The sequence below is a fragment of the Lepidochelys olivacea genome (assembly GCF_965140295.1).
Source record: "Lepidochelys olivacea isolate rLepOli2 genome assembly, chromosome: 14".
NCBI lineage: Eukaryota > Metazoa > Chordata > Testudines > Cheloniidae > Lepidochelys > Lepidochelys olivacea.
The window spans coordinates 3,456,076-3,470,108 of NC_140424.1; the positions used below are offsets into that span (position 1 = coordinate 3,456,076).

At 58.6% G+C, this 14,033-nt stretch overlaps 1 protein-coding gene across 1 annotated transcript in view; it reads right to left on the minus strand.

Annotated features, from left to right (window-relative positions):
- Positions 1-14,033, minus strand: part of TTYH2 (tweety family member 2) — a 42,355-nt gene that overhangs the window by 14,345 nt on the left and 13,977 nt on the right. The window contains exons 2-3 of the mRNA XM_084648132.1: positions 8,810-8,982; positions 3,551-3,662 (exon numbers count right to left, since the gene is read on the minus strand). Of these exons, the coding sequence (XP_084504258.1) occupies positions 3,551-3,662; positions 8,810-8,982 (285 nt within the window). The remainder of the gene's footprint in view (positions 1-3,550; positions 3,663-8,809; positions 8,983-14,033) is intronic.

Below are 14,033 nucleotides of genomic sequence, written 5' to 3' on the forward strand. Positions count from 1 at the left end.
CACCATGACAGAGGGAGATTTTACAGACAGCTTGGCGTGGGCAGGAGAAGAAAGGCCTGGCTGGTCGCGTCATGGGGCTCCCCCAAGCCAGGGCAGATGCCACACCAGCTCCTGGGGGCGGAGCAGCTGTGCCTTGGGGGATTCACCCTGTAGGGCACAGCCCCCTCTGCAGGGAAACCTCCCAGCTGGAGATCTAGTGACATGGTGCCACAGTGGAGCGGTTCTGCAGCTGGGGCCTGACCTAGCTACGTCACTCAGCTGACTGCACCGCTGCTTCCGGCTCTGAAAGAAGCAGGCCGCCCCAGCGGGGCTGGCTCCCGTCTCCACGAGGCCTGCACAAAGGCGCCGTTCTGTGCTCCCCGGACGCCAGGCCCAGCACAAGGAGGCAGGACCAAAGGCTGTGACTCTTTGCAGCTGTGCCAGGCGCTCCGGGACCCGGTGCTCCCCCAAACAGAGGGAGACAAGACGGGATGGCATCACTGCCCAGGGCACTGCCGAGTGCTCGTGTTCATGCATCCACGGCCTCTCCAGGGCTGTTGTGCCCAGTTAACAGAAGCAGCCCCTGATTTTGGGTGCCTCTGCCCAACCTGCAATGCCCTGGGCCTGGTTTCCAGAGCTCCTGCTGATTCCAGCCCCGGCTCCCCGAGTTGGACCCTCGGCAAACCCAACCCGCTCAGGGGCTGAGAACACTTGGGAGCTTTGGCTTAGGCCACTCGTGCAGGTCACATGGTGTGTCAGGGAAGATGCGAGGCACAGAACCCAGGAGTTCTGCATCCCTGTCTCGGCTCACCCCACAAAGGGGAGACAGACACCAGAGGGGGCACTAATGCCTGGTTATTTCTTGCTTTATCTGGCTGGTGCCCTGCAATCAGCCCCGCGCTGCCGCTGCCCAAGGCGGTCCAGGTGCCCCAGCTAAGGGGGCCCAGGCCTGCTAAGCAAAGAAACAGCAGCCACCACCTCGGGCACCGAGCTCGGCCCTCCTGGGCCCAAGGCCAGTCCCGACAGCCTGCAGGGAAGGTAAGTACCATACTGCTCTGCAGCAGCCGGGGCAGGGCATGCCACCTGGCAGGCAGGCTGCCCTCCCCCCTCCCAGTTCCATGGCCAATGGTCCAGAGCCTGCCAACAAGAATCTCCACAGGTGCAATCCAACAGGGGCTGGCACAGAGGGGCACTGTGCCCTTTGCCCCACTGCTGGGGATAAGGATGGTAGAATATGCACGGGGGGAGGCAGGCATGAGAGACCCTAGGGGATTCCCAGCCATGTTCCCGAGAGCCCCGTGGCCCCCAGGTACATTACCGTGGGAACGAGATTGTGCCAACACGCTGACTTGGCCGTCAGCGGCGCTGCAGCTGAGCCAAACTGTTTGGCCAACGCCTCGCAGCCCTAGCCAGCAGCTCCTGTCACTCCAGTCCTGGCCCTGCTCCTTCACCCTGCCTCCTGCTGGTCTCTCCTGTCTTCTTCACCCCCCAGCTCTACTGACGCCCCACGATCCCCACTGCTGTGCTCCTCATGAGTGGTGACTCTGCCGGGCAGATGTGCAGACCCTTCCCGGCCTCTCTGGGCATCAGGACAGACAATTACAGATACGGCCGTCGCGCCAGGAGCTGCACAAACAGATCCCAAGAGACGGAGCGAAAGCTGTCTGGGGCGGGGACTGAGTACGAGACAAGAGACAACAGGTGGATCCAGACACATCAGCGGGGAGCACAGGGAGCCAGTGCTGGCCGGCGTGATGCACAGTGTGCCCAGCTCACCAGCTGTGGATCCATTGCCCAGTTTTCCCGCTGGCCTCAGAGTGGGGGGGCCTTCCGAGGGGGGCGGGGAAGGAGGATGAAGAGGGAGTTTTGTGGATGGTCCCAGGGAGCTCCTCCGAAGCACCAGGGGCCGTGTGGGAGAAAGCACAAAGGGGCACTGGAGGTTGGGCTCAGGGGCTGATAGTGACTGAGAGGGAGGGCGGAGATAGGCAGGGAAGGGCTTTGAACGTGGAGACAAGTAGTTCCATGTGATGTGCCGGAGAAGAGGAGGCCGGCGGAGGGATGCACAGAGAGGGGTGCCCCGGACCAAGCGCCAGGCTAGGAAAAGGATCGTGGCAGCAGCATTCGGAACTGAGCCGAGATACCATTTGCCAAGGGCAGAGAGGACGGTGCAGTGATCGAGATGCAAGCTGGCGAGCACCCGAGTGAGAGATTTTGCTGTGTGGATGGACAGGAAAGGCAAGGCCGCAGCTCAGGGACATCAGGTAGGGAGAACTGGCGAGATTTAGACACAGGCTGGATGGGAGCCGCCGGCGAGGGATCTAAGGTGAAGAGGACACCCAGGTGCGGGCCTGAGTGACAGGCAGGATCAATCGACACAGGAGGTAGTGGGGAGAAGATGATGAAGAGCCATGCTGAGCTCGAGTGGGTGGCCAAACACCCCTGGGGAGCGGTCAGAGAGACAGGGCTAGATCTTCGTTTGGCCAGGAGACAGGCTGGAGCAGAGGCAGATCTGTGCGTCATCAGCACAGAGATGGCAGCTGAACCGGGGTTTGCAGATGAGATCACCCAGGTGCAGAGGGAGGAGAGACGGGGATGCAAGACAGGCCCCAAGGAACCCCCCAGGGCGCCGGACAGGGGATGACGAGAATTCTCTGAGTTACCCACTCTGCCACGCCTGGCGCTAGTGGCTCTCCAGAAGGCAGCACCGAGGCTGGACGTGTCCAACGCCAGGCAGTGCAGCCTTGGCCTAGTCCGTCTCGCTGGGATAAACCCCTGGTTTTTCAGAGGTTTAATTCCCAGCCAGCTTAGCAGATGCAGGAGGGAGCTGCCAGCGCAGCCCCCACAGCGGAGATGCCAGCTGATCTCCGTAATCTCTGGAGGAACACAGCTGTCTCTTTAAGACAAGGCCCGTCCAAGAGACCCACTGGTTATATCACCCGAGCAGCTTACAAGAGGAGTGAGGATGGAAAAACAGCCCTTTCCCAGGAAGGCCAACAGCTTCTGGCCCAATTTCCTTGGCCTATTGTATCCCGGGAGGCCAGCACTCCAGCAGGCAAGGTGAATGCAGCAAGGCCAGGCCAAGCACAGGCAGGAGAAAGCCAGCGCGTCAGCTTGTAAAGTAATGCAGCGGCGAGAACAAGGAGCGGGCACAGTTCACTAGTTTGAGTTGGAGGGAAGGGGGAGCTGGAAGCCAGGACTCCTGGGTTCTGTTTTTGGCTCAGTTGCATGGCCCAGCTCAAATCACTTTCCTGCTCTGTGCCTTGGTTAAGGATACCCACCAGCTCTGTGACAGACCGAGGGCCGGGGACTGAGAGCCGGCGATGGTTTCTTCTACATTAGAGACTCATGCCTGGCGTCCTGCCAAAGCTCCACGTATCTGCCACCCACCCTCCCGGAACTCGGAAGAAGCATCTCGCCCCACAAGGGGCAGTCCTGGGCTCTCCCGAGGCCACAACGACTCACCCACCAGCTCCAGCGCCTTGCCAGGGAGAACGGCCAATGGCAGATGCTTCGGATGTGGGCGGAATACCCCACAATGCACCTGTGCAGCTGACCCCCAGCAGGCCCTTACCAGTGTGTCAATCCCGGAGAGGGTGTGGTTGGCGTTGTCGATGGCATAGATCAGCTGGTACGCCCCATCGTTGGTCTCGCTGTTCCCATAGAAGCCGATGCCAACTGCAGCACTATGGAGGAGAGAAAACACAGATTAGAGGAGGGGGAAACGGCACAGCTGGCTCCAGATGCCAGGGGCACATTACCCACTGCTGGCCTGGCACTGCTGTAGCCCCGGGCCACTGGCTCTGGCCAGACGAAGGCAAATGAAAGGCAGCCCTCTGAGCACTGAGTTTAGTGCGTGCACGAGATGTGGCTCACCCCAGCTGGACAGGCCTCCTGGGGGGAGCAGCCAGTCCTGGGCCTCCGACACGGGCAGCTAACGCCAGCTGTGACAGCAACACCAGCCCCCTAGGAACTGGAACAAAGCTCCCGAACTCCTCTCACCCCAGGGCCTTGCACAGTCCTGGACATGGTAATCCCCCAACCACTCGCCAGGGCAGTGGTGTCTCTGAGGGTGCCATGGGGCTGTATCTGGCCAACGCCCTCCTCCAGTACAGGGAGTCACCAGGAGGAAGGTGGTTCAGGGCTCGTTAAGGGGACGCGGCGAGGCTAGGTACAGGGATGCTCCTCCCAAGCAGCTCTACCATCACTTCTCCCTGCCCACCCATAGCAGCGCGGCGGGGGGATGGTGGTTCAGAGGCATCAGGACTGAATCGCCCTCGGCCCTAGAAGCCGCTGAGATGGGGGAGGGAAGGTTCGCCCTGTCTCTGGTCAGGACGTACCTGCTCTGCAAAGGGAGGGTGCTGCCCGTACACGCTGCTGGAGCACCCCCCACTGCAGACCTGGGCAGGCCCTGGCTGAGATCCCCTCCCCCCTGAGCTCCCCTTTGCCCCACAGCTGGGACTCCGGGGGCGGGGTGTGTGTGTGTGTGTCATTTACAAGAATGGAAAAGTGAGGGAGAGCTGGAGGGGGTCCAGGCTTGAAACAAACTCAATCCTCGATACAAAGCCATCAATAGCTTTTAGTGCAGCCTGGAGCTGCCTGGCGCCTGCAGCCCAGCCAGGGATCTCGTCCCCTTCCCCTGCCTCTCTCACGCCCTTCCACAGCCACCAGGACATCTCTTGCTCAGCTGTACAAAGTGAGAGGGCCCCATTCAGGCCACAGGCCGGGCAGAAGCAGGGTATGAGACACCGGGCACCTGCAGAACTGCCAGCGCGGCCCTGCACACCCCGGCCCAGTAGTTCGGGCACTAGCCTAGAACCTGGGAGACCTGGGTTCAATTCCCTGCTGTGTGACTTTGGGTGACTCACTCGGTCTCCGTGCCTCAGTTTCCTGTTTGTACCAGCCCAGCCCCGCTGCACTGGGGTGTTGTGAGGATAAATTCATTGGAGGTGCTCAGACACTGCAGTGACAGCAGCTACAGAAATACCCAAGACCGGGCTCAGCACGAGCATCCAGGTGCTTAAAGGCAGAAGCGCCAACAGCCCCGATTTGGGTCCCAGGGAAGGCAGAGGTGCCCCGCTGGGGCACGAGGCTCGCTGTGGGTGAGAGGAGATTCTCTGCTCATGCTGGGGCTTAGCGAAGCTCACAGCCAGACACACAGGCTGGATCTGAAGCCAGCCCTAGCCAATGCCGCGAGATTTAGGCTGCAAAGCCTGGCAAAGCAGATTAAGAGAATCTGTCAGAAAAGAAACACTGCCTCCGATTAAACCTGCTCCTTGGTTAGTCCCCAGGAGGGAACAAGGAGTGAAAGCTGGGTCTCCTGCTCGCCCCTCCTTGGCCCTGCGAGCCAGCTGGCCTCAGGGACCCAGTGCAGAGCCCAGGAGCCATGCCACAGGCCCTAGCTCGTCAGCGCTGCTGCATGCCCCACAGGTACCCCCAGCAGCGTCCCCTCCACATCCTGACGGAGAGCAGGGGCATTTGGTGTTTGCTCCAGCTGGGATATCTGGGGGGCTAAGTGTCAACTGCTGAGCCGAGCCGGGATGACAAAGGGTTCTACGGGCTTTGCTCGTGCCCCAGGTGCTCAACTGGATCATTGGCACACTTCTCCCTGCCCCTAACAGATCCATCGTGCCTCCCCCAGGGTCCTGCGAGGGCAGGCAGGGATGTCTCATAGCACCGGGCAGCCAGAGAGCTGGGTTCTAGCCCCAGGTCCGCCGCCTTGCCCGCCCCAGAGAGGTGAAGGGAGTTTCTGCTGGGACGTTGCAGGGTTCTGAGGGCCTCCCAGAGGGAGTGCAGGGCGGTATTGTGGCATACGGACCTGTCTTGCAGGGGCACGGCCTGCCACATGGGGTGAACCCCGCAGCCAGGTGAAGTCCTGATGCAGCTCCCAGCTGGGGAGCACGCGCACCAAGGACGGGGCCCCCGATAACACCACGCCTGGCAGCTCCTGCGCCCTCTGTGCGTAGGGTTGGCTCCAGCTCGGCTGCTGGGACCGAGAGCCCGGGGGTCCCTGGAAGGAAGGAGCAGTGCATGCTTGGCACGGCTCCCGAAGAGCAGGCGCTCGCTGCTCCCCCACTTCCGGGTGCAGCAGTCAATGAACATGATGGACAGCAGCCAGCTCTCCCCATTAGCCTGTTAATGGCTGCGTTCTGCTCCAAAGAGGTTCCACTTAGACATCCATGTGGGTTTGGCGCCTCTGAAGGGCTATAAAGCCCCAGCTCGGTCTCCTCCCCAAGCCACAGCACTTCACGGGACCCCCCAGCCCAGAGCAGCGCCAGCCGCCCCGGCACTTCTAACGCACAAGGAGGGAGCAGCTCACAACCGCCACCTACGAGACTCTCCGGGCACCGCAGGGTGCCAGCACCCTAGCAAAGGGAGTGCTCCAACAGCACCATGTTCCCAGCCTTTCGTTTCCCCGGGGCGACGGAGGGTTAACGCGCCCCTGGGAGCTGGGTTCAAATCCTGCCTTCGCTCACTGGTGAAATAAGTCCGAGTCCTGCCCTGGTCCTTAGCGGGCACCTGGCATCGCGGCTTTGGCGCAGCTGGTATTCTGTGCTCGGCAGAGGCCCAGCGCTGCCATGGTAGGGGACTGGGGCCCAGTGGCACAGCTGCGGGGGAGCCCGACAGCAGAACAGCAGGGGACTGGGCACACGGGCTCAGCAGCTGTGGAGGAGCCAAACAACAACGCCAGAGCCCAGACGCGCACTCATGTCCCGTGCACAGCTGCTTCGTGTGGCGCTTGCGAGCCTCTTGGAAAGCCCCAGGGGAGCGAGGCTGCTGGGCAGCATTTGCTTGTCACGGGAGAAGAGGAAACACGGATTCCTCTCCAAGCAGCTGGCGATCAGAGCCCCGTCCCTGGAAGTCACATGGAGCGGTGGTGGAATGGGCCCGGGGAGTGGGGGGAGCCGGCAGTCACGGGAAGGGCACGCTGAACTAATCAGCGGCATTTGCTTCCTCTTTAGAGCGTGTCTATTGCCATACACTGAAACCTCTGTCTGGTCTAAAGCAAGGGAAGAACAATCTCTTTATTCCTTTCCCATGGGGAGCGGATCACGCCGAAGCAATCAAGAGCCCCCACCGCCTGGGGCAGGAGCCCTGCCTGGATGGGCTGAGAAGGGGATTCCTGGCAATGCAAAGTAGAGAACAACAGAGCAGCCCATAACCCCAGGACACAACCTGCGTGGCAGGGTGAGGACGGGCCGATGAACGGTCAGGATTTTGTATCGGACAGTCTGGGCTGCTGGCAAATTTTGTTAAATGTTTCTGAAACCAGGACAGAGCTTAAAAACGCCTCTGATGAGGACATGCAACTACCAGGCAGCAGGAGACGGACATCAGCTGGCCGCCCACCGGCAACGGGGCCAAGCACCAGATTCAAGCAGAAGTGCCTGGCAGGCTTATCACTGCAGACCTGAGCCTGCGCCACACAGGCCGGGCAGTGGCTGGGGGAGCTCCTGGGCCTCACCCTGCCCCAGAGAGGTTAGACACAGACATGGGACCCAGAACCAGATGAGCCACTAACTCCCTTAGAGTCCCCCAGTCACCCACTGCTGCCCTGGCCTCAGAGTACGGTTTCCATTAGTCAGGCCACTCCTGGCCCCTCAGGCCTGCAGTGCCAAGGAGAGGCCGAGAGCGCCAGGCCATGCCAGTCAGAGGGATGCTCTCTGCCAGCATCCCAGAGTGGCACTGCCCCCAGCAGGACAGCAGAGCCTCTCCAAGCCACCTGGGACCCCTCCGGGGCCCACTCCCTGCCCCCACCCCCCGCCAATTGACCCAGCCTCCATCTGTAATTAACCATGAGCCTCATGTGACCAAAGGCTGCCAGCTGTGTCCGGCTGCAGGCTGCCATCTGCTCCAGGACTAGGATTAGTGACCCCAACTCACCACTACCCCCACTGCTACCCCTCCCCTCCCCCGGGATTAGCCGGCACTTCCAGGAGGCCAAATGCACATGGGGCCCAGAGCCACCAGTTACAGCAGGGAGGGGAGAGGTTGCCAGGGCAAAGATGCAGCCTCGGGCTCCAGCCCCGGGCAGAGGAGCCTATGCCCAGAGAGGAGCAATCAGTATTTAAGCCTCTGAGAGCTGGATCTAATCAAAGCGATTCACGTGCACAGCTGGCCCACAAATCCAGCGACTGGCGCGAGATGAAGCCTGGGTCAGGAGGCAGCTCAGCGGGGAGAAGAGGAGGATCCTGAGCACGCAACAGGGACAACAGGGAAGCAAAAGCCGCCTGCCTCTTCCTCCACCCGCAGCGACTCAGGCTTGGGACTAGCGGCCCTGAGAACCTCTCTGAAGGCAGCTGGGCTGGGGAGATGGAAGCAGAGCCCCCCCCCCTGGCTCTCACAGGCATGCTCCTTCCCCTCTCTGGGCAGTCGCCTCCCCAGCTGCAAGACAGCCCGTGTTCCATCCGTCACCCTGGCATCCGGGCGCGCAGGGGGTTGCGAATATCAACTGCTCGCAAAGCGCTCAGGGACGAGCGTCTTTTTCACCAGGTGACCCACTGGAAGCTTCTTCCCACCAAGTGATTCTCAGAATGGCCAGGAACCTCTGCCCGGCAGCTGTCCGCTTCGTCTGGTCCCCTGCCCTTCAGCCGTAATCCCCCGGGAAGTGGTGTTTGCCTCCACTCAACAGATGGGGACCCAGAAATGGGGGACTACCCAAGGGCACACAGCAAGTCAGTAACAGAGTCCGGAATAGAACCCAGGAGTTCTAGCCTGACCACTGGGCCATGCTTCCTGTGGCCAGCGGCTGCGAGGTCTCCCCCAGCCCTGCCAGCTGGGCTGCGAAGGCAGCAGCCACACGGGCCCTAGGCCCACCCTGCGGGATACTCACCAGCAGACGAGGCCAGCCACGACAGCCGTCCAGGTGACGCAGCAGGAGTTGGGCCGCTTGGTCTCCGACTCCTCGCCTCGTTTGCAGCCGCACAGGCAGATCAGGTAGATGGTGAGGAAGAGCAGGTTGAGGCCGAGGCAGACGGCAGCCACCAGGCCCAGGAACAGCAGGGACTAGGCAAGGGAGAGACACCAGAGTCAGTGCATGAAGGCTGCACAGCACCATGGTTCGGGGCGCGAGGGCAAAGCTAAGGCGCCCAAGGCCCTTGGTTTGCAGGCTCCCTAGAAAGGGCCGATGTGGCAGGGGGCTGCTCACCACCATCCGCTGGGCTCCAGCGCCGACCAGCTCAAATGCAGCACTGGGAAAATCCGCAGCCCCCTCCCACTGCTGCAAAAAGCAGCATTTGATGAAACATGCCCCTGGCCCCAGAGCTCCAAAGCACAAAGCATCTCCCAGCCCACAGCGAGCCACTTCTGGTCCAGGCGTGCCCAGCCCGGAGAAGGTGCCTGTTCACACACAGCCAAGACAAGCGCCCCGTCAGATCCTAACACGGCAGCAAGGCGGTCGGAGCAGGGACGTCTCTGGCCAGAGCTGCCCCAGCCTAACAGGCTGTAGAGAAGGTGCTGTAGAAAGGTGCTCTTGATCCAGCCCCTTAAGTGAGACCTCCCCCAGCCGGTGGGCATCTCTAGACTGCGCAATCCTGGCTGATGAGGGGAGCTTGCCCTCCCCAAGGGGGTACTCTGGCTGAGAGACGGGAGCAGGTGTGTGCATGACGCAAGCGCTGGAGACCAAAGCCCTCTCCATCCATGGAGCAAAGCCAGCCCAGGCAGCCACCATGCAAGCTGCCGGCAAACCATTCACCCTGCTAGCGCGCCTCGCCCTGGAGCAGCCTCGGGTCCAGGGGGCGACATCAGGTTCAATCCATGGCCCATCAGAGCCGATGTGACAGGGAACCCGCGAGGGGAGCTGCGCCGAGCACGGCAGACAGATGGGAGCAGCTCTCAGTCCCTGCCAACTGGGCCAGACCCAGCCGAGTAGCCTAGACGTGAAAGGCCTCTAATCCCACTGCACTGAGCCAGCCGGGGCCTCCGCCTCAGCTGTATTTAAAGCATTTGCTACCGGTCAGCAAATATGCCTGTCCCTTAGCTGTTGCTGGATGGGATGTGCTGGGTGTCGGGCTGTTTGCCTCGGGGAATTCACTTGGTGCACAGTTCACAAGCATCCTGCTGCTGCCCCCTCTCACCCCAACCAGGGTTACAGCTGTGGATCCTCAGGGAGATTTCTGTGGGTGCACTCCTCCCCGAGACACCAACACGCAGACACCTGTCTCACACAGCCCTGCCGACTGGCACCCATCACCCCCACCCCACCCCGCTCTTCACATTTACCCTCCACCAGCATTCAAATGGTAACAGCATCATAGGACTGGAAGGGACCTCGAGAGGTCATCTCGTCCAGTCCCCTGCACTCATGGCAGGACTAAGGATTATCTAGACCAGCCCTGACAGGTGTTTGGTGATTTTTAGGAGCAGGTTGGACAATGATGGAGATTCCACAACCTCCCGAGGCAATTTATTCCAGTGCTTAACCACCCCGACAGTCAAAAAGTTTGTCCTAATGTCCAACCTAAACCTCCCTTGCTGCAATTTAAGCCCATTGCTTCTTGTCCTATCCTCAGAGGTTAAGAAGAACAATTCTTCTCCCTCCTCCTTGTAACCACCTTTTATGTACTTGAGAACTGTTATGTCCCTCCCAGTCTTCTCTTTGCCAGGCTAAGCAAACCCATTTTTTTCAATTTTTCCTCACAGCTCATGTTTTCTAGACCTTTCATCATTTTTGTTGCTCTTCTCTGGACGTTCTCCAATTTGTCCACAACCTTCCTGAAATGTGGAACCCAGAACAGGACCCAACACTCCCGTTGAGGCCTAATCAGCGCAGAGTAGAATGGAAAAATAACTTCTCGGTCTTACAACATTCCTGCTAATACAGCCCGGAATGATGTTCGCTTTTTTTGCAACAGTGTTACACTGTTGACTCATATTTAGCTTGTGATCCACTCTGATCCCCAGATCCCTTTCCACAGTACTCCTTCCCAGGCAGTCATTTCCCAGTTTGTATGTGTGCAACTGATTGTTCCTTCCTAAGTGGAGCGCTTTTTGTCCTAATTGAATTTCATCCTATTTACTTCAGACCATTTCTCCAGTTTGTCCAGATCATTTTGAATTTTAATCCTCTCCTCCAGAGCACTTGCAACCCCTCCCAGCTTGGTATCATCCGCAAACTTTATAAGTGTACTCTCTATGCCATTATCTAAATCACTGATGAAGATATTGAACAGAACCAGACCCAGAACTGATCCCTGCGGGATCCCACTCATTATGCCCTTCAGCCTGACTGTGAACCACTGATGATTACTCTCAGGGAACAGTTTTCCAACCAGTTATGCACCCACCTTACAGTAGCTCCATCTAAGCTGTATTTCTCTAGTTTATGAGAAGATCATGCAAGCCAGTATCCAAAGCCATACTAAAGTCAAGATATACCACCTGTACGCTACCCCCCTATTCACAAAGCTTGTTCCTCTGTCAAAGAAAGCCATCGGGTTGATTTGACATGGATTTGTTCTTGATAAATCCATGCTGTTACTTATCACCTTATTATCTTCTCAGTGTTTGCAAACTGATTGCTTGATTATTTACTCCATTATCTTTCCAGGTACTGAAGTTAAGCTGACCTGTCTAATTCCCCGGGTTTTCTTTATTCCCCTTCTTATAGATTGGTACTATTTGTCTTCTTCCAGTCCTCTGGAATCTCTCCCGTCTTCCATGAGTTTGAGAAGATAATCGCTAATGGCTCAGATATCTCTTCAGTCAGCTCCTTAAGTATTCTAGGATGGATTTCATCAGGCCTTGCAGACTTGAAGACCTCTAACTTGTCTTATGCTTATGCTCTAATAAATTGGTTAGTCTCTAAGGTGCCACAAGTACTCCTTTTCTTTTAACTTGTCTAAGTAATTTTTAGCTTGTCCTTTCCCATCCGCTTCTCCTGGTCTCCCTCACAGCGTAGGGGTACAGTTACACTGCATATTCCTGAGGGCATTCTGTGACAAAAAATTAAAAATTCTGCACATAATATTTTAAAATTCTGCACACCTTATTTGTCAAATAAATGTGGAGGCTCCAGCATGGCATTGGGGAGCACAGGCCACTGGCTGTGCAGAAGTGGAAGATCACTGTGCAGCTCCCCCATCCCCCTCCCAGGACACAGACTCAGTGGTGAGACTGCACCCCAACCTTGGCACAGCATAAGGACCGGGTCTGCCCCAGAAACACCCCAGGGCCCTGCCCCTCTGTGCCAAGTGCACCAGATGTGGGCAGGCAGGCTCAGCCCGGCAGCATCTAAGTGTGGGGGAATCCAGGTTTGGGTTGAGAGGGTTCTGTGTGGGACAATCTGTGTGTGGGTGGCTCAGTGGGGGAGGATCTGGATGCACAGGGGCCTGTTGGGGGGTTCTGGGTGCAACGGTAATGGGGCTCTGAAGGGGTTCCAGGTGAAGGTAGCTGAGGCTCAGCGGATGGGGGGTCTGGGTGTGGGAGGATAGAGCTCGACGGTGGGTCTGGGTGTGGGGGGTCTAGATGCTGGGGATCCAGGTGCAGGTGGCTCATCAGGGTGGTGCAGGGGGAGTGGGACTCATTGCGGGGGGTAAGGCTCGGTGGGAGGGACTGGATATCAGGATCTGGATGCACGGGGGTTGGGTGGATGGGGGAACAACTCCCTGTACAGGGATCCCTCCCCCTGCAGCTGAGGAGCGATGGGAGCAGGAAGCAGGGTGGGGAGAAATCTTGGGGTGGGTCTGATCCGGCCCCGGATGCTGTGCAGGGGAAGAGGAAGTCCAGTCCTCCTCAGCCTAGCCAGGACTAGCAGCTGAGCCGAGCACAGGGTAGGAGCCACCCCCCAGGTCTTCTCCAGTCTCACTCCCTGCCCCACAGTGATCACAGAATCTCAGGGTTGGAAGGGACCTCAGGAGGTCATCTAATCCAACCCCCTGCTCAAAGCAGGACCAATCCCCAACTAAATCATCCCAGCCAGGGCTTTGTCAAGCCTGACCTTAAAAATATCTAAGGAAGGAGATTCCATCACCTCCCTAGGTAACGCATTCCAGTGTTTCACCACCCTCCTCGTGAAAAAGTTTTTCCTAATATCCAATCTAAACCTCCCCCACTGCAACTTGAGACCATTACTCCTCGTTCTGTCATCTGCTACCACTGAGAACAGTCTAGAGCCATCCTCTTTGGAACCACCTCTCAGGTAGTTGAAAGCAGCTATCAAATCCCCCCTCATTCTTCTCTTCCGCAGGCTAAACAATCCCAGCTCCCTCAGCCTCTCCTCATAAATCATGTGTTCCAGTCCCCTAATCATTTTTGCTGCCCTTCGCTGGACTCTCTCCAATGTTTCCACATTTACCTCTCCGCTGACTGCCCTGGGCACCTGAAACATAGCGCTGGGGAGGGTCGCATCACTGCTCCTGGGGCTTCCCTTTGCTTCCACGTCAGAAAGTCATTTTTCTGCAGGGAAGCAAAGAAATCTGTGGGGGACATGAATTCTGCGCATGCGCAGCGGTGCAGAACTCCCCCAGGAGTAACTGGGAAAAGGTGCGCTCTTGACTCAAGTTAGCGGCTCGCGTTCAAACCTGTAAGGCGGCTGGAGGTGGAGCCTTTGTGGTGTCTTCGCTGCTGTTTGAACCCAAGTTCAGAACCCCCCCGTCTGCAGCACAGACACACCCTAAACGGCTACGCCTCGTGCTGAAGCTCCAGGCTACGCAAGCGCTGGCTGCCACCGGGCAGTGCCACCCCCACAATGAAGCTGTCTGCTTGTCCATGAAGCAGCTCTTTCCCTTGCTCAGTGGACGTGCCGAAGTCTTGCTCCCCGTGGCCCAGCTGAGCACTGCAGCCGAACTGCCTTCCCGGCAGGAATAGTTACCAGCCGTCCCGAGCACGGCACGCAAACAGCCGCCTTTCCCTCCAGTCCCCTGCTCTGCTTCCAGGTACTCCCCATGGAGTCAAGAATAACGGCTCCCAAGCCGGGCCGGGCAGCTGGAAAGGTTCAGCCAGAGGCAGACACTGACGAGCCCAGGCACAGAGCCAGGAATGCGCCCCAACGTGCATACCCACACCTGGCGGTCAATTCACCCGTCCCCCCCCGTTATGTGGGGGTGCCGCAGCCAGCA